Genomic DNA, 20,067 nt, shown 5'->3' with positions numbered 1-20,067 from the left:
GGCAATGGCCTTTTAGTATTATCATTGGACTGTTAATCCAGAGACCCAGATAACATTCTGGGGACCCACGTTCGAATCCCACCATGGCAGATGGTGGAATTTGAATTCAATTAAATATATCTGGAATTAGGACCATGAATCCATTGTCGATTGTCGGTTCACTAATGTCCTTTAAGGAAGGAAACTGCCATCATTACCTGGTCTGGCCCTCGTGACTCCAGACCCATAGCAATGTGGTTGACTCCTAACTGCCCTCTGGGCAATTAGGGATGGGCAATAAATGCTGCCTAACCAGCTTCCTGATCCTGTTAATGAATAAAGTTTTAAAAAAATCCCTTCGAACCTGCTCCACCATTCTTCCTGATCGTGGCTGATCATCCAACTCAATAGCCTAATCCTGCTTTCTCTCCATAAACTTTGATTTCATTCGCCCCAAGTGCTATATCTAGTCGCCTCTTGAAAGAAGGATTATATGTGCTATTTTGTCTGATGGAATCTTCCTTGAATCTAGCAAATTTTGAACGAACAGCATATCTCATACCTCAAAAGCTACCTCTATTAAGACTCTAGGATGAATTCCATTTGAACCTGGTGACTTGTCAGCTTCTAGCTCCATCACAATTTCACTGATGATTGTAATGTCATTAAATTCCTCTATCGCTTCCACAGCTATTATTAGGATGGTATTTGTATCCTCAATAGGATAGCAAACTGTTGCTTTCATCTGCCATCTCCTTTTTATCTCCTATTAACTCCCAATTCTCACTCTGTCTCTCATACTCGCAAGAGAATGATCTTGCTTGGCTTGCAGCCTTCTGGAAGTCTGACAGTCACTATTCTTGTCTTTCAGTTATGTGACAATTTGCAACATTAAACAAATCCAAAAGCTGATGAACAGTTTCTACCTTTTTTTTTCCCAATGAAAAGGCATCTAGTACCAGCTGATCCCTCAAAAATACCAAATTCAGTTTCTCCAAAAGTTACACGCTCCTGTTAACCAACCAGTTAACACTTCTGTTTCAATATGTTAAAAAATGATAACTAATTAATCCTCTGCAACACAGGAGTCCAAAATTCCATTTCCTAGTTTTCATTTCAAACAAAATATGTAATTTTTGCAATGCACTGAAATAGTAGTCAAAAGAGGGTTGAGGCCAATTGGGGAGTTAAAACGAATCACCTTGCAGAGGCAGAGACTGCACCTAATCATTGATGAGTACTCCGCACCTTTCTTCACTAGTATAGAGCATATAAGCAACATAAAAGGTGGTAGTAATAAAAACACAGGATGTACTTAAAAAGCTGACAGGCCACCAAGCAGAAAAGTTGCTCAGTTCAACTGGTGTGTACCCTAGGCCACTGAGAGAATCAAGGGTGGATGTTATAGAAGTTGCATTGGCAATCTAATCTTCCTTGCAGAGTGGAATAGTGTTACAGGGTTGGAAAATTACAAATATTATATTTTCTTAAAAAAAAGAGGAGAGAGGTAAAGCGAGTAACTACAATCCACTCAAATTAACATCTACGCAGTTAAACTTTCAGGGCCAATTATCTTTAATAAAATTAATTTGCATTTGGAAAAAAAAGGGATAATATATGAAAGACAGCATGGATTTGTCGAAGGGAACTCATGTCTGCTAACTTGATCAAGTTCTTCCATGTAGGATGATTGAATTGAGGGTAGTGAGGTTAAAGTGATGGACATGGATTTTCAAATGGTGTTTAATAAAATAATGCATGATAGACTCATTACAGAAAATTACAACTCACTGAATTCACGTAATGTGGCAAAATGGACTCAAAATTAGTGAAGAGAAAGCAGAGAAGTGGTGAACAGTTGCTTTTCAGAAGAAGGGAAGTACGCACTAGTGTTCTCAAGGGGTTGACATAATTGCTAATAAAGTGAGACTAGAAGATACAGGAGCAAAGTCAGGTTATTCAGCTCTTCAGGTCCACTGCACCATTCAATGAGATCATGGTTGACCTGATAATCCTCAACTCCACTTTTATGCTTTGTCTCCATACCTTTGATTCTTGTAACAACTAGAAATCTGTCTGCCTCAGCTATGTGTACACTTAATGACCTAGCCTCTACATCCGTCTGTGGTAAAGAATCCCAGATTCACAACCCTCTAAGAAAAAGAATTCTTCCTTATCTCGGTCTTAAAGTGGAAACTCAGTACTCTGTGATTATGCCCTCTCATCCCTGACTTGCCCACAAAGGGAAAGAAGCTCTCCGCATGAACCCTGTCAAGCCCCCAAAAGAATCCTGTATGTTTCAATAAGGTCTCCTCTCATTCTTCTAAACCCCAACCTACTCAAACTCTCCTCACAAGAAAATCCCTCCATACCTGGGCCCCAACTCATGAATCTGCTCTGGACAATCCCCAGTATCAGTCAATCTTTCCTTAGATAAGGGGACCAAACTACTCTCAGTGCCCTCTCTGTGGTCTGACTAATGTTTTGTAGAGTTTTAACAAGACTTTCCTATGTTTATACCCCATTCCCTATGGAATAAAGGCCAACATTATTTAGCTTCCCTAATACACACCGAACTTGGATATTTAGCTTTTTGTGACTATTTTTCTATTCATTTTGTGGGATGTGGGCATCGCTGGCTGGCCAGCATTTCTTGCCCATCCTTCGTTGCCCTTGAGAAGGTGGTGGTGAGCTGCCTTCTTGAACCGCTGCATTCCTCCTGCTGTGGGTTGACCCACAATGCTATTAGGGAGGGAATTCCAGGATTTTGACCCAGCGACACTGAAGGAACGGCGATAGATTTCCAAGACAGGATGGTGAGTGACTTGGAGGTGGTGGTGTTCCCATATATCTGCTGCCCTCATCCTTCAAGATGGTAGTGGTTGTGGGTTTGGAACGTGCTACCCAAGGAACCTTGGTGAATTTCTGCAGTGTATCTTTTAGATGGTGTACACTGCTGCTACTGAGTATCATTGCTGGAGGGACTGAATATATGTGGATGTGGTGGCAATGAATCAGGCTGCTTTGTCCTGGATGGTGTCAAGCTTCTTGAGTGTTGTTGGGGCTGCATTCATCCAGGCAAGTGGGGAGTATTCCATCACACTCCTGACTTGTGCCTTGTAGATGGTGGACAGGCTTTGAGGAGTCAGGATTCATGCACAAAGAACCCATATCCCTCTGTGCTGCAGATTTTATTTTATTTTTTTTTTTAAAAACAGTCTGACCCCATTTAAATTATATTCAGCTCTTCTATTTTTACAGCCAAAGTGCATAATCTCACATCTTGCCCACTCACTTAACCTGTTTATATCCTTCTACAGATTCCTTGTATCATCCTCACTACTTGCCTCCTCACCTATTTTTCTGTCACCTGCAAACTTGGGTACAGTACATTCACTTTCCTGATCCAGGTTATATATTTATCGAATAATTATGAGCCCAATGATCTCTATGTGCACTTCACTAGTTACAAGTTGACATTCTGAAAATGCCTTCTTTATCCCAAATCTGTCTCCTATTAATTAGCCAGACTTCTACCTATGCTTCTATCTTCTATCTATTTACCCAGTACCATGGGCTTTCATCTTATAAGACTATAACTTACAGCAATGACACCACCACCACGGAGCCCCTCACTATCAACATGCTGGGGGTCACCACAGGCTAGAAACTGAACCGGATTTGTTGTACAAGTACTGTGGCTAGTCAGAAGCTAGGGTTCCCGCAGCAAGTAACTTACCTTGTGACTCCCCAAAGCCTGTCCACCATCTACATGGCACAAGTCAGGAGTGTGATGGAATACTCCCCAGTTGCCTGGATGAGTGCAGCCCCAACAACACTCAAGAAGCTTGACACCATCCAGGACAAAGCAGCCTGATTCATTGCCACCACATCCACATATATTCAGTCCCTCCAGCAATGATACTCAGTAGCAGCAGTGTACACCATCTACGAGATACATTGCAGAAATTCACCAAGGTTCCTCGGGTAGCACGTTCCAAACCCACATCCACTACCATCTAGAAGGATGAGGGCAGCAGATATACGGCAACGTCACTGCCTGAAAATTTCCCTCCAAGCCACTCACTGCCCTGACTTGGAAATGTATCACTTTTCCTTCAGAATCACTTGGTCAAATTCCTGGAACACCCTCTCCAACAGCATTGCGAGTCTGCCTACATGAAGTGGGCTGCAATGGTTCAAAAAGTCAGCTCACCACCACCTTCTCAAGGGCAACTATGGATGGGCAATAAATGCTGGTCATGCCAGCAATGCCCACATCCTGAGAGTTTAAAAGTAAGTAGCCTTGTATGTTGTACCTTATTGAATAAATAAGTAATAATTAGTAGGAATAGTAACATACTTCAGAAGGTCATAGATAAATAAAACAGGCAGACACATGCTCAAATGAAATTCAGGTGAGGAAATAGGTTTTTATAGAAAACCTACTGAGACTGATCACAAACTAAGTGGAACTTTAAATGCAATACCGAATAAAAAGGGCTCCAACTGTGGTCAAAACAAGCAATAGGTGGAGTACCACGCACTCATGAACAAAACGACATTGTCACATCGCAGTATTTCTCTGGCTGACATAGTACATTGCTGCTGGCAGGGACTCATCTAGAGTATTTCCAGTGATCTCACTTACATGAATGGAGTAATTCGATTGAAAGTTTGGCACTCAGTGGGAATATTAAACCTTATAGCACTTAAAGGTTACTACAATACTCTCTAACCCTTTTCTATGGCACATTTATTTAAATAATATTTTACACAGTAAACAACTACAGAGGATTCGTTGCTCACACTTCAAATTAACTATTCACTTTTTTTGAAAATGTGTTTTATGATTAATGCATTTAAATAGATGTCTACAGCACGTAACAGTTTTCAAGATGGATATTAACCCGGATCAGCTTTCTGAGCTTTGGACGCTAAGGGGACAGGTGGATATTTCAAGCCCTGTTAATCACTGTAAATTTGTAAACTCAGAGTGAATAAATAGATGAGTATGCATGTAGATACATAGCCACTAAAGTTGTAATTCCTAATCTGACCATAGCAAATGTCATCGCTGAGGTCATTTGCACATGGTCGCTGTTTCCTCAGCGATCTATTACTCAGAGATCACTTATTAAACCTATCCCATTACATATCATCGGATTCAAAATAGCTTGGCCCCTGGTTGGATCCAAAACTTTCCTCATGGCTATGTCTGCCAATTTGATTTTCCCCAATCTACAAGAAATTAAAGTCATTCATTATAAGTGTATTGCCTTTTTTTTTAAAAAACATACTCTCATTATCTCACCATTTATTCTCTGTCCAACACAATAATCACTGTCTTCTTCCCTTTATTATTTCTTACCCCCACCAACATGAAATCTACAATATCCGATTCAAGGTCATTTCTTGTTTTCATACTTATTCAATCTTGTCCTCAGAGTAATTCTATCACCTTTCCGTTCTTGCCTGTCCTTTTGAAAACTCACACATCCCTAAATATTTAGTTCCTAACTTTGATCTCCTTGTAAACATATCTCTGAAATGGTGGCCTGCAAACTTTCTACTGTCACTCCAAATTTTCTTTCCTGCCATCAATCTGTGCTGCATTCAACGCTATCGAGGAATATGTTTCCACCAATACCTCAGTGGTTTGGGCTGGACAGATGTAATCAATGGAGGTGTATTGAGGGGAGAAAGGATTCAGAAATGCTGACACATCAAGACTACCATGCATCATTAGGGTCTGGTATTCATGCATGCCTAGGAGATGGAAACAACATTAAACTAACATTTTTCACTCAGAATAAAGGGACTACTATGCACTTGAGAACTGAAAAAAAGAGCTTTCTTTGTCCTGAATGTAGATGTTTGGTAACTATTCAAAAATCTTACCTGGTCTTCAAAGGCGATTCTGATAATAACTAATATAATCTAGATTAAGGTTTCCATCTTTATAGCCTAGTATGGCTTGGTTCAACTACCTTATTATAACTGCAATGGTTTCAAAGATAAGCCGGCTTTCGTCCTCAAAAGGAATGAAAACTAATCTTCGAATGGGGGAGGTGGAAGGGGCCAATGGTCACTTGACGTCATGAGTGTTTGTCTTGTCGTCATTGATTAGCAAGGGGATCAAAGGTTATGGGAACAAGGCAGGAGAATGGGGTTGAGAAACATATCAATCCTGATCAAATGACAGAGCAGACTTGATGCACCAAATAGCCTAATTTTGTACCTATCTGGTCTTATGATCTTAATGTCAAATGTAATTTACCAAGTCACTTTTAAGAAAATTATCTTTTTTAGAGAAAAAACAAACCTGCTGAATTTGATACTACTTGAAACTGTACAGTAATGTTTGATTTTGTTTTAAAGACAAAGAAAATTTATTTTTGTTTTAAAACTGGCTATTTCTCCAGAGCTCCTGATCAGCTAGAATGATAACAAAAGCAGAAATTGCTGGTGAAACTCTGCAGGTCTGACAGCATCTATGGAAATCAAGTAGAGTTAATGTTTTGATTTTCATGGTGACTCGTCGTCAGAAATAGTTCTGGTTTTGTTTCAGATCTCCAGCATCCACAGTTCTTTGTTTAATTATAGAATAGAAATTTGCTTGGCCCCACTAATTCTCTTCAGTATTTTTTAGCTGGGCGACAAGCCAAACACTTGACATCCAATCCTTCTCCACTTTAGTGTGAGCAACTGGTTGGTTGAACTGCCAATCAAAACTGCTTTGGGCCAGTCTCTCGACTGTTACTTCCCATCAGGTCCAAGTGAACAAGTGTAATTTCTGGAAAGGAATGGACTAGATATTTGTTTTAAAAAACGTTCTATCGCATACTTAGTGTGATTCCCAGCTACTGCATCCAATATGCAGTCCCTTATAGCTTGGACATTGGACAGATGTAACCCCTTAATCAAATTTAATGAAACTGTAACATCTGGGTATAAATTAAAATTAAATTTAACTCAGCAAAATCAAGAATGTCAAAATATGGTTAGTAATGTTCAGATTTGGAACGAAGCTCAATTGTTCTTTGAAGAAAAATACTTGCATTAGGTAACATTTCTCTTCATTTTCTGAATCTTTTCCATTTTCTTCAGTTTGTCAACCGAACTCAAAACTAAACCATGCATTTTTTCTTGTTTACATTTTTTCTAGGTAACTCTCCTTAAAAGAACTCACTCCCTCACATAAAATTCCCATACAGTTGCAAAATTGTAAAATTAACCATAATCATTCCATAATAAATTTTAAACATCTTTAAACCTGATGTAATTGACATGTATTTCACATATGTGATTTGAAGAAGTAATGATTTAAAAAGCAAATCCTCAAAGCACCAAATTAGAAGAGTCAGGTTTCACTGGTTTATGCTGTTTATTTGAATTTCTCATTGACACTATTGTCTTGAAATCACCAAGTTATTTTTTATTTATAGGATGCATATAGTTTAACTTCTCATGGGTATTTCATTGAGAATGTATTTATACAATAATGCATCACATGTAAGAAGTCATTTTGATTTACATCAATTCTGGAAGTTATACAAGTCACCTCTTTCCCGAATCTGATTCAAACTCAGCACTGAAATACAGTAGAACGTGGTGCTCTACGGAAGGAAGAGTCTCACTTTTCTGCCTGTCAATGCTCCACAAAAAACATCACAGAAACATTCATAATGAAACATCACAATAATGCTATACTGGTACTGCAAATGTCTCCTTAGTCCTACAGCTTTGGGACAAAGACTCACCATGGTCTAAATACTGGTGTATGAAGATATTTGCAGATGTAAATGGTCTAATTGTAGAGTGATCAAAAAAATGTCAGAAAATTACGAACAGCTGATTAAGAAATTCCATATTCGCATAATTTAATCTCAAGATGGGCAAACAAATTATATTTGCTGTAATTAGTAATATGACTAACATGTCTGAAAAAAGACTCGCACATCATTGCTCAACAGCAGTGTACCACTCTCAGTCAATAGACAGTTTTGTATGTTTCTTTAAATTCTTACCACTCAAGTCGAGGTACCAGTCTCCTGCAGCATGCCTGCTAGTCCATATCGTTGAACCAATGGCACACACCAAAGACATGAAGAGAAGAACACCAAATAATAAGAGGATTTGCAAATTTGTGATTCGTTCCACATTTGATAATTTTAGCGGAGCCTGTGTAGTATTCTGCAAAGTAATTCATGTGAAATTACAGAGAGAAACCTTTCATTTATTGTACTGCAGTTTTTTTTTTATAACAACCACAACCCTTGTTAAGAATGTATTGTAAAGTTCCATTATTTCAAGGAAAAGCCAAGCAAAAGGCAAATGAACATCCTCTCTCTTTGAGAGCTTTCACGTACTAATTTCATTTTTTATCAACTTAGCAAAATGTCAAATTGACTATAAATTCTATGACCTGGCATGCATTCAAAAACTGAACCCATTATAGTTTTGCTCACTTTTCTCAAAAATGCTGTTATTGGTACAAGAAAGGTGAAATTTTAAAAATGTTCAGTATAGCTTAAAATTCATCTTTCTGTGCTTGTTTGAAAATGTTCCATTAGAAACAAGACACACCCCATAAAGCTGGTGAAATCTCCAGGATGAATTAATCATGACCAGGTGTTGCAATGAATTGTGCTAAACGTAAACTTTTCAGGAATTTGCAAAAATAACCCTGATCTTTTGGATACATGAATACATATGAAACAGCTTTAAAACAGTCGCGTGGTAGTACAACATTTGAATACTGCTGATTAAGATACAGGCCTAATTTCGTGAGTTGAATCAGAAATTGACTCGATGTATTGGATACCTGCAGTTCACTCTACTGACAATGAAAGTAGGGAATTATCAGTCGTATTTACGTAATGTCTGTAGATTCTTAGCACTGAAATGGAGTTATCAATTTGTAATGCATATTCCCCTTTTTTCCAATGGAAACAATTTTCTAATAAATATAAAAATGGGATATTTATAAAAAGGAGTATCAAAAGCTCACAGCATCCTACACTTTTTGTGTTGGAATATGACCTGTATAAAATACTGTCATTTTTAATTTTAGGGCTAAACTGTTACAAGAAAAATTGGACAGTTCTCCCTTCAATATTTTCCAATACAGAAGCTTAACACTTGCATTACTAAATCTATTACTAACCAAGGGTGATTACTTGAGGAATCGGTAGCACCTAAGAACAATAATATTTTCCAGGTTTTCTCCAAAATACAGCACAATGACAGCTGAAGCTTGACTGCAGTTATGAGGCAGAAGGAATATTCAACTGTACATCAGCTACTCTCTGCTTTGATTTTTTTCTAGTGTTAGTAGTACACAGAACAACATCAGTCCAAAAGCAGTCTAATGGAAGTAAAAGCTGAAAGCAGTATCCTTTTCATGTAAAAATAAGAGTGTCATGGGGGCATTTTAAACAATTACTTGCAATACTTCAGCAACATTATTTTTACTTTAACATTTGCAATACTGAAGATATAAGTTTCCTCAATAGGTATGATTTGGCTTTTTGCCTTCCACTTTTTTATCCAGTCATTTTGCAATGACTTGGAAATGACTTGTAAATTAATCCATATACTTTTCTCCACCATGTTATGCAATTTAAAATGATGAACACAATTGCTTCAATCCACGCTTCCACAGCATAGTTCCCAAAGGTTTCATAATCCTTGTTACAGACAAAAAACTCAAATCTTCACAGAAAAGGGACTCTGTTTTAGACACTTAGTGTACTTTAAACACCATTGTATATATGCTCATGCTAATGTACATGAAAAAGGACATATTTTAAATAGCTGAAATTTTCACAGGACATGTTTTTATTCTTTCATGTGATAATGAGCATTGTTGACAAGGCTTGTCCATGAAAAATCCTCAAAAAGGTGGTAGCTTTTTTCCCCTCAAAGAAATGCAAAATCTAACATTATTGGCCAGCGCTATTTACCACTATGCTCTGGAAGAATAGATTTGCAATTAAACACTAATAATCGATAATTAGAGATCTTCAAATGGTTTAACTTTTGTCCTGAAACATTAACTTTGTTTCTTCTTCCACAAATGCTGCCTGAATTGTGCATTTATATTATATGTGATTTTACTTGAAATGGTTTGATTTACTGGCTTTATGTGTCATTAGTAATTTAACTGTCAATTATATACTATGGAAACTAATAAACTTACAAAATGGACTTATAATCATGAAATATGCCATTACCAACCATGAATTCTATGAAAGATATTTAACAAGGGATGACAACAACATTGCAGCTCCACGACATGATTAAAAATGGTTTTGCTACCTTGGGAGTTGTGAGGTAGCAGAAACAGTAAGAAGAACTCAATCTTTCTATTTTATTCCTTGCTCCTGACCCCACCCATCCCTCCACGTTCTTACATCTGCCTTAGCAGCATTACATAGTAATGGTCACTTCGCTGTCCGAAGTGGTAACAGATATCTAATCCATCATATTGATGATAGATAGTGTACCTACAGTATAAAGAGATTCCAGAAAAGAACGTATCTTTACCATGATTACACATGCTCCCATCCCACCGCCAAACAGATAAAACAGTCAGATAAAACCGTGACAATTCAAAACCTAAGCTCACGAATTATATTTTCAGCAAAACACTGTTCAAACCTACCTGCATAAGTTTTGTGTCATGTCCTGTATAAACGACTATTCCAATAACCCACTGGGTGTTTCTCAGTTGAGCACCTCGCAAAAGGATTTGATCTTGGCCCAAGGGAAAAGTGCTACAAAAGAGATTAATTAAAAATGCAAGCCTGAGGTGAGTCTAATCTAAAAATGTAAATAAGCAAATGGCATTAGAGCTCTGGTTAACTTCCTCATTGAAATCTGCAGGTAAACAAAATGGTCTGAAGTATTTTCACTACGGCTTAAATTAAGACACCAGTCAGTTTCATGCAGAAATAAAAGTTGGCATTATTCTAGACAAATAAAATTAATACGGAATCTTCATAATCATCTTCTGATACTTCGCATGACAAAAGAAAATGCAACTGTTGTTGCTTAGTGGAAAATCTATTTTACTGCTTTGGTACAGCTGGAAAATCACATTCATTGTATGGAGTAATTCTGTAACATTTGAATCAAAAATGATGACCAACAGTTTTAGGTCATAAAATGTCCACTCAGCACAATGTCACATTATGATGTATCGGTGCCTACTTTAATTCTCCTTAATATTAAATATCAAAGCAACTGAATTTCATGTTGATCTTGTATGTTAAAAAAAATTGAGTACTGATATTAGGGATTCCAAGTATCCCAACATATAGTGTGGGAACCAGAAGTGCAAGGATAAAGAGTGAGTAGGTGTGTAAAAAACTGCCTGAAATGTAGTCAGGGAAGAAGGGAAAGATTCTCAAGCTCAACAAGTGAAGAAGGACTTAATTCTGGAGAACGTTTCAAGAGAAGGGCATTTGGGAAACAATGATCATAATATCATCGGTTTAGAGTTGTTATGAAAATTAACAAGAAACAATCAAATGTGTAAATATTGAACTGGAAGAGGACTATATTTTCATTGAGTTAAGCAGATGTGACCTGGAAAGATTAGAATCTAAGAGCAGCAAGGAAAACTGCATTTGAGCAATAAAAAGGCCTTCAAAGAGGAGACAGTTCAAGTAGAAAGTAGAGATATTCACAATAAAGGGATTCCAGTCTAGAGTTAGACTATCAAAGATAAAGAACTATGAGAAATGTCGGCTTCATAATGCAGCAGAGGATGAACAGAACACAAGTATGCCAAGGATAATTGAGAATGACAGCAAGATGGAGACACAGAAGAGTGTATGAGAAAAGATCCATTTTATAAAGTATAGTAACATCACTGGACTAGTAATCCAGAGATTGAGAATAAAGGTCCAAAGACATGAATTCAAATCCCAACATGTCAGCTGTAGGAATCTGAATTTAAAGCATAAATCTGGAATAAAAGGCTAGACTCATTAATAACGATCATAAAAGCTACCAGAGACTGTTCTCAACATACATTTGGTTCAGTAATGTTTTATATGAGAGAAAATTTGACATCCTTAGTCACTATGTTCTACATGAGACTTCAAGCCTACAGCAACGTAACAACTCCAATCATCCTTTGAAGTAGACCAAAAACCATCAGTTGCAGGCAGCTCACTACCAGCTCGTCAAAGACTGTTATTGACAGGCGGCAAATATCAGCTAGGCCAGCAAGCCCAAATCTCCAAAATTAATGAAAGAATAGCTGAAGGAACAGTGGGTCTGATTAGAAACTGAAATAATTTGTGTGTGTTGGCAGGGGACATAATTGATGTAATAAATGAGCACTTTGCATCGAAAAGAAGAATCTAACAATGTTGGAACAAAGAAGAGAGTAGCATAAAAAGAAATAATGAGGTCATGTCTAAAAGGTCATGATGTGGAGGTGCCGGTGTTGGATTGGGGCGGACAAGTCAGAAATCACATGACACCAGGTTATGGTCCAACAGTTTAATTTAAAATCACAAGCTTTCGGAGCCTTACTCCACCTTCAGATGTTAGTGAGAGAGGTAGTATCAGACATAGAATTTATAAGTAAAAGATCAAAAGGTGACATCACTGATGAGGATGTACTAAACAAACCTAAGATGCTGTTAAATATTTAATCAGTTAGAAGGTTTTAATTTATTCATATTTATATGTCAATCCCCAAATTCCTTTGAAGTCACTGTCCTGAGAGAACCACAAGTTTTATTAGTGTAAAGAAGAGGTAACGTTTTTGTCAGACAATTCTTGTTAGGTGTGAGGCCTTGGTTAGAATCCGTCTGTGTTTTTGTTTAGAGTCAGACTGGTTTTCTTTCTAAAGTAGGAATTTATAAAATGCCATATTGACTCACTGTCTATAAATTGTGTGCTTTTTGAACAAAAATAGAATGTATCTTCAAATACAAATTCACCTTCACGTGTGGAGAGCGTGTGCGCGCAGGCGAGCGAGTCTGTATGTGCGTGTGTGTGTGAGAGAGTGTGCATGGGTCTGAGTGGCGTGGGGGAGAGTCAGTGAGTCTGTGTATGCGTGCGTGCACGTGCCAGCAAGAGAGGGAGTGTATGTGTGTGAGAGTGCGGGCGAGAGAGTGAGTGTGCGTGTAGGAGAGAGACAGTAAGTATGGAATACGGTCAGTTTGGAGGGAGATTGGTTGGATTTGGTGAGAGGGGCAGAGAAATTGGGGTAACCAATATCACATTGGCAGTTCTCAATGAACAGATCGAATGCAGGTAAAAGGCCAGGCGTAGAGGTCCAGGTGGAGGGAGAGTGCTGGAACTAGGCGAAGGTGTCTGTGAGATGGGGAGAGGACTCTTGTCCAAAGAAATGGGCACGGAGATGAAGTCGGTGGAAGAAGAGTGTGACGTCATGTCGTGCCCGGAATTCATTAAGGTGATGACGCAGAGGAATAAAGCTGAGGCCTTTGCTGAGTACAGAACGTTCAGCATCAGAGAGCGGAAGGTTAGGAGGGATGGTGAATACCTGACAGGAGGTGGGGCTGGGAGAGGGGATGGAGTCAGAGGAAAGGGAAGGAGAGGAAGGTTCAAGAGGGGCGTGGGTACCTTTGAGTTGCTGTACCTTGTGGGCCTTGAAGCCTGAAAGGAAAAGAAGTTTCCTGTTAGCATGACGAATGAGCCGGAGGGCGAAGTGGAACTGTGGAGTGGTGTAACCCTGAGCCAGCGTGTTGCAATGCTATTGGAGAGAAAGTCAAGAGTGTGCATGTGACTCTGCATGGCACTGAGTGTGGATCTCAGGATGTGGCGAGAGCATCCGTCTGTGGAATGTTGTACATCATTGAGATATGAGAGATCCTAGGAGGATTCAAAACATAAGGGATTAAACTTCAGTTGTAATCCACGTGGGGCGAGTGTGAGCAGGAGGCAGTCACTGAGAAATTTGATAAGGCGGTTGAAACGCGTTTTAGCAAATACCTGGTCAAACACCAGGAGTGACAGTGAAATTAATGTCGGTGGACAAGAAGAAAGATTGGAACGGAAATCCCAGAGAAAGGAACAGAACTCCTCTGAGGTGGGCATGCCTGGAAGAAATGTGGCAGTGAGTCACATACTAAATAAAAACTGAAAGAACTGCGGATGCTGTGAATCAGGAACAAAAACAGAAGTTGCTGGAAGAGCTCAGCAGGTCTGGCAGCATCTGTGAAGACCAAAAATCAGAGTTAACGTTTCGGGTCCAGTGACCCTTCCTCAGAATGCAATAACTGCTAGAGGCTTATCATCAAAACATCAGTGGTGGGCAAAAGTCCAGAGAATAAAACCTGTGACAAAATGAACTGTCACATTGATAGATTTCTTGACGGCAACTTCTACCTGGTATATGTGATTGTACTCTTTGATAAAATAATGGTTAAGGTTGAGAGGGTAGTACAGTTGCTGCATGTACAGATTTTCAAAAGACATATCAGTAAAATTGAAGACCATGACGACAGTGTGTCAGTGGCAGAGTGGATAGAAAAATCAGCTAAGAGAGAGAAATGGTTGTCTTTCAGACTGTAAAGAAACAGCTTCCAATTACACAGTACCTTTGCCAACCTCAGGGTCTCCCAAAGCACTTTACAGCCAACAAAATACAATGGTGACTATATTTCAAATTAAATAGGAACTGTGGTAATCGAATTATACACAGCAAGGTTACTACAGACAACAAATTGATCAATGACTAGGTTCACTCTTTAAATGAAGGGAAAATAATGCAGATGCTGGGAATCTGAAATGAAAACAGAAATGTTGGAAATTCAGTTCCAAAGAAGATTCTCTGGACTTAACTCTGTTTCTGTCCCTACACAGATGCTGCCAGATCAGCTGAGTTTGTTAAGCATTTTCGGTTTTTATTTCAATATTTAAATTATGTTGATTGAGGAATAAACTATGCTCACGACATCAGAAAGACTCCATTGCTCTTACCTGAATAGTGCCATGAGATCTTTTACATGCACCAAAAAGAGTATGGTTTAAGGCATAATCTGAAAGACAGCACTCACGACAGTCCTAGGACTGCATACAAGTGCCAATCCGGATTGCATGCTCAAATCTTGTGAATATGATTTAAATCTATAACCTGTGTCAGACGTCAGAGGTGATTGTGCTACCAGTGCCACAGTTGATGCTAAAAGGTACAATGGCACACTCAGGGTCAGTAACAGGACCCATGCTCTCTTCAATATGGAATAGCTTGGATTTACCTACACAATGTATAATATCAAGTTTTAATTGGCATATCATTTGGAAATTAAGTAAGCAATGACGAAACAGAACCTAGTGGAAAGCATAGATACACAACTGATGACATTTAGTTCAGGCATCTGAAAGTGGATGCATTTTGGAAGGCAGAAAGCAGTGAATCAACATGAACTAAACGGTCATTTGGTAGGACAGATCTACTTGAAATTGCAGAGACAAGACATATTGTTGATGCTTTTTGTCTTGTACTAATTGGGGCAATTCGCAAGAATACAAATTTAAGAGAAAAACAGACATTTTTACTGCATGAGAAGGGAGTGCTGAGTGGGGTGGCAATTGGAGTCTGAGGATGCAACAATTCATTCTGATTGACAGTTAACTGCCAAACCAAGCAGGTTGGCTCTGATTGATCAGAACATTGGCATTAGAAATAAACCAGCAAATGTTGAAACAGGTACAGTATGTTCTTTCAGTTTGCAACGAAGAGAGCCCTGGAGAATAATATATGTAGTTTCTAGTACCAAACAAGGTACCAATAATCCCCAACAAGCCTGTGCATGCAATACTCGCAACAGCGTCTAACATGAGATGTGATTTTGCAAATGGCCAACATAACCTAGACTCTGAGGAAACATGCTGACAACCAATTTAGGATAGTCAGTCCAGCTGGTAATGTGGTGTTTTTGTATACACTAGAAAATAAGAGCAGGAACATGCTCTTATTCTAACTCTGTTTCTCTCTCCACAGACACTGTCAGACCTGCTTAGTTTCTCCAGCACTGATTTTATAATAATATTGGAGGAACACCCTTACGCCATACCTTTTGGGGAGGATGGGTACCGCTTTGGATCTAATCCTGGGACATCTTTGGTAGAGAATAAGTATCCTTTGGGAGAGGTAAGACAGCCTTTGGGATTGAAAGGACATACTTGTATGCAACAAGTTAAAAACTCATTGGGACTGGCAAAGTTGTTAATGAATTGTCCAGTTTAAAAAGAATTTTGCTATTTATTTGACAGTGCCCATTTATATAAAATTATTGGCAGGTTTGTGCTGCATGACTGATTCCCAAAACTATCATTTTGGGTCATATTGATAGCTAGTGACAGCTGCTTATTGATCATAAATGTTTATTGACTTAAGTTTTTTAACTAACTGAGAGAAATATTTCTTGACATAAGGTAGTAATCACAAGAGACCTTTTTTTAGGATTAGTCATCAAACACTTAAGTGACATGTTTGTTCTCCATCAGGAATTTGTTCTCTCATCTTGGCTGTTTTGGATGATCTGTTTTGTGGTCAATGGAAATGTGTTTTTCTTCAATAGTAACATTCTTAATAGTCTTGCAACTTTATTTCTGTCAAGATCTCTTCTGATTAATGCCCAAGATGGGCAACAGGAGTGTAAATATTAAAGCAGAAGGGAAAGGTGGGGGATGCGTTGCGCCAAGTTGGCACAGGGCTATGAAGAGCCAGAGATTATTGGGACTATATGCAGTAGGAGAGGCCACAAGAGATGGGCATAAGATGGAATCAGGTTCTGAAGGGTCATATGTTGTCACAAGAGTATAAGAGGCATGCAGTATTGGCTAAATGGACGCAGAGTGGCACAAGAAGTTTGAGGAGCCATGTCGTTGGCTGCAGAGGCATAGGTTGTCATAGATACGGCATATGGAGAGTGACAGTGAGTTAAAGGGGTGTTTCTTTTTTAATCTAAACTTTCTCTTTTGTTCTTTTTGTACAAGGATGGTTTGCACCTGAACTGGAGGAGCACCAAATCCTGGGCGGGAGGTTTGCTAGAGCTTTTTGGGAGGGTTTAAACTAGCATGGCAGGGGTGGGAACCAGAACAACAGGCCAGTAAGTGCACAGACTCAACACAAAGGAGAGACTGAGATATGCACAGTGCAGATTAAGAGCAGGCAGAGGGAAGTCATGGGGCTCAGAGGGACTGGAGGTCTGGAGCGCAGTTACTTCAACACAAGAAGTATAATGGGTAAGTCAGATGAACTAAGAATGGATAACTGCATGGAATTATGATGTTATTGCCATTACAGAGACATGCTTAAAGGAGGGACAGGACTGGCAGCTGAACATTCCAGGATACCGCTGTTTTAGATTGGACAGAAAGGGATGGGGAAGTTGCATTGCTGATTAGGGACTACATCACACCTGTGTTGAGGGAGGACACATTGTAGGAATCTTTCACTGAGACATTATGAGTCGAGCTCAGGAATAAGAATGGTGAAATCACAACGTTGGGAGTTTTCTATAGATCTCCCAACAGCTCATGTGAGAGAGAAGCAGATATGTAGTCAGATAACAGAAAGGTGTGAAAAAAGCAGGGTAGTTGTGGTGGGTGACTTCAACTTTCCTCTTACTGACTGGGACTCCTTTTGAGGCAGGGGCTCAGATGGAGAGCCATTTGTTAGATGTGTCCAGGAGGGCTTTTTGAGACAGTATATTGACAATCCAACCAGAGAAGCGGTCATACTAGAGTTGGTAGTAGGGAATGAGCCAGGACAGCTGATTGTGTTTCACTAGGACAGCATTTTGGGCTGAGTGATCATAATTCCATAAGATTTCGAGTAGTCATGGACAGGACAAGAATGGCCCTTGGGTAAGCGTGCTTAAGTGGGCAAGGGCCAATTACATCAAAATTAGACAAGAACTGGGGAATGTGAATTGAGGGCAATTATTTGAGGGCAAATCTACGTCTGGCATGTGAGAGGCTTTTAAAGACCAATTGATTAAAGTGCAGGACATGCATGTCCCTGCAAAACTGAAGGATAGGAATGGCAGGATCCAAGAACCATGGATGACAAGGGAAATTGTAAACTGAGTCAAAAGGAAAAAGGAAGCATACGACAGGTCTAGGCAGCTACAAACTGACAACGCCTTTGAGGAGTATAGAGAAATTAGGAAGGAGCTTAAACGTAGAATTAGGAAGGCTAAAAGGAGCCATGAAATGTCTTTAGCAAACAAGATCAAGGAGAATCCCAAGGCTTCTTATGCATATATTAGAAGAAAAAGGGTAGCAAAGGAAAGAGTAGATCCCCTCATGGACAAAGGAGGGAAGTCATGTGTGGAACCACAGGAAGTGGGAGAGACCCTTAATGAGCACTTTGTATTGATATTCACCGAGGAGAAGGACATGACTGATGTTGAGGTCAGGGATGAGTGTGTGAATACTCTAGAGAATGTCAATATATTAAAAGGAGGAAGTTTTGGGTATTCTAAATTGCATTAAGGTAGATAAGTCCCCAGGGCCAGACGGGATCTATCCCAGGTTTATGCGAGAGGCAAGGGAAGAAATAGCTGCGGCATTAGCAGATATCTTCACATCCTCCTTGACCACAAGCAAGGTTCCAGATGACTGGAGATTAGCCAATGTTGTTCTCTTGTTTAGGAGAGGAAGCAGAGACAATCGAGGAAATTATAAGCCTGTGAGTTTGACATCTGTGGTGGGGAAGCTGTTGGAGAAGATACCAAGGGGCAGGATATGTGCACATTTGGAAGAAAACGGACTAGTCTGTGACAGGCAGCATGGTTTCATACAGGGAGGGTAATGTCTCACTAACCTGATTGAATTTTTTGAAGAGGTAACAAAGATAATTGATGAAGGAAGAGCTGCGGATGTAGTTTATATGATAAAGTCCCACAAGGCTGATTGGTGAAAAACTAAAATCACATGGGATTCAGGGTAGGCTGACTAGACAGATACAAAACTGGCTTGGTCATAGAAGACAGGGGCTAGAAGTGGAAGGGTGTTTTTCAGAATGGAGACGGTAACTAGTGGTGTTCCACAGGGATCAGTCCTAGCTACTCTGTTATTTGTAGTATATATTAATGATTTGGAGGAAAATGTGGATGGTCTGATTAGTATGTTTGCAGATGACACAATGATTGACTGAGCTGCTGAGGTGCTGACAATTGTGAAAGGACACAACAGGATATAAATAGATTGGCGACTTGGGCACAGAAATGGCAGGTGGAGTTTAATCTAGCCAAATGCAAGGTGATGCATTTTGGAGGATCAAATTTAGGTGTGAATTATACTGTAAATGGCAGAACCCTTAGGAACATTAACATACAGATGGATCTGGGCGTTCAGGTCCACAGTTCCCTAAAAGTGGCAACACAGGTAGCCAGGGTGATTAAGGCGGCATATGGCATGCTTGCCCTCATCAGCCGGGGCATGGAGTACAAGAGCTGGCAAAACATGTTGCAGCTATATAAAACTCTTGTTAGGCCACATTTGGAGTATTGTGTGCAGTTTTGGTCGCCATACCACTAGAAGGATGTGGAATTTGGAGAGAGTGCACAGAAGGTTCATTAGGATGTTGCCTGGTCTCGAGGACATTGGCTATGAGGAAAGGTTAAAAAGACCAGGATTGTTTTCACTGGAAAGACGGCAGCTGAGAGGAGACCCGATAGAGGGCTACAAAATTGTAAGAGGAATAGATAGGGTGGATAGTCAGAGGCTTTTTCCCAGGACTGAAGTTTCAATTACAAGGGGTGCAGTTTCAAGGCGACAGGGAGAAAGCTTAAGGGAGATGTGTGAGGAAAGTTTTTCACGCAGAGAGTGGTAGGAGCCTGGAAAGCACTGTCAGAAGAGGTGGTGGAAGTGGGCACTTTGGCAACATTTAAGAGGCATCTGGATGGTTAAATGAATATGGAGGGAATAGTGGGATATGTACCAAAAAAGGGCACATTTGTTTTTTAGTTTAGTCAGGGCGTGATGATCAGCACAGGCCTAGAGGTCCGAAGGGCCTGTTCCTGTGCCGTATTTCTCTTTTGTTCTTGTTCTTTTTTTTTTATTTGCAACGATGGAGTACCAAGA

The 20,067-nt window shown here is 39.5% G+C and overlaps 1 protein-coding gene across 1 annotated transcript in view; it reads right to left on the bottom strand.

Annotated features, from left to right (window-relative positions):
- Positions 1-20,067, bottom strand: part of LOC109916449 (probable phospholipid-transporting ATPase IA) — a 274,955-nt gene that overhangs the window by 219,623 nt on the left and 35,265 nt on the right. The window contains exons 8-9 of the mRNA XM_048600569.1: positions 10,649-10,760; positions 8,010-8,175 (exon numbers count right to left, since the gene is read on the bottom strand). Of these exons, the coding sequence (XP_048456526.1) occupies positions 8,010-8,175; positions 10,649-10,760 (278 nt within the window). The remainder of the gene's footprint in view (positions 1-8,009; positions 8,176-10,648; positions 10,761-20,067) is intronic.

The sequence above is a fragment of the Rhincodon typus genome, chromosome 1 (assembly GCF_021869965.1).
Source record: "Rhincodon typus isolate 14 chromosome 1, sRhiTyp1.1, whole genome shotgun sequence".
In the NCBI taxonomy this organism is placed as follows: domain Eukaryota; kingdom Metazoa; phylum Chordata; class Chondrichthyes; order Orectolobiformes; family Rhincodontidae; genus Rhincodon; species Rhincodon typus.
Note: the sequence above shows the minus strand (reverse complement) of the source record. Positions and strands in the feature narration are given on the sequence as shown.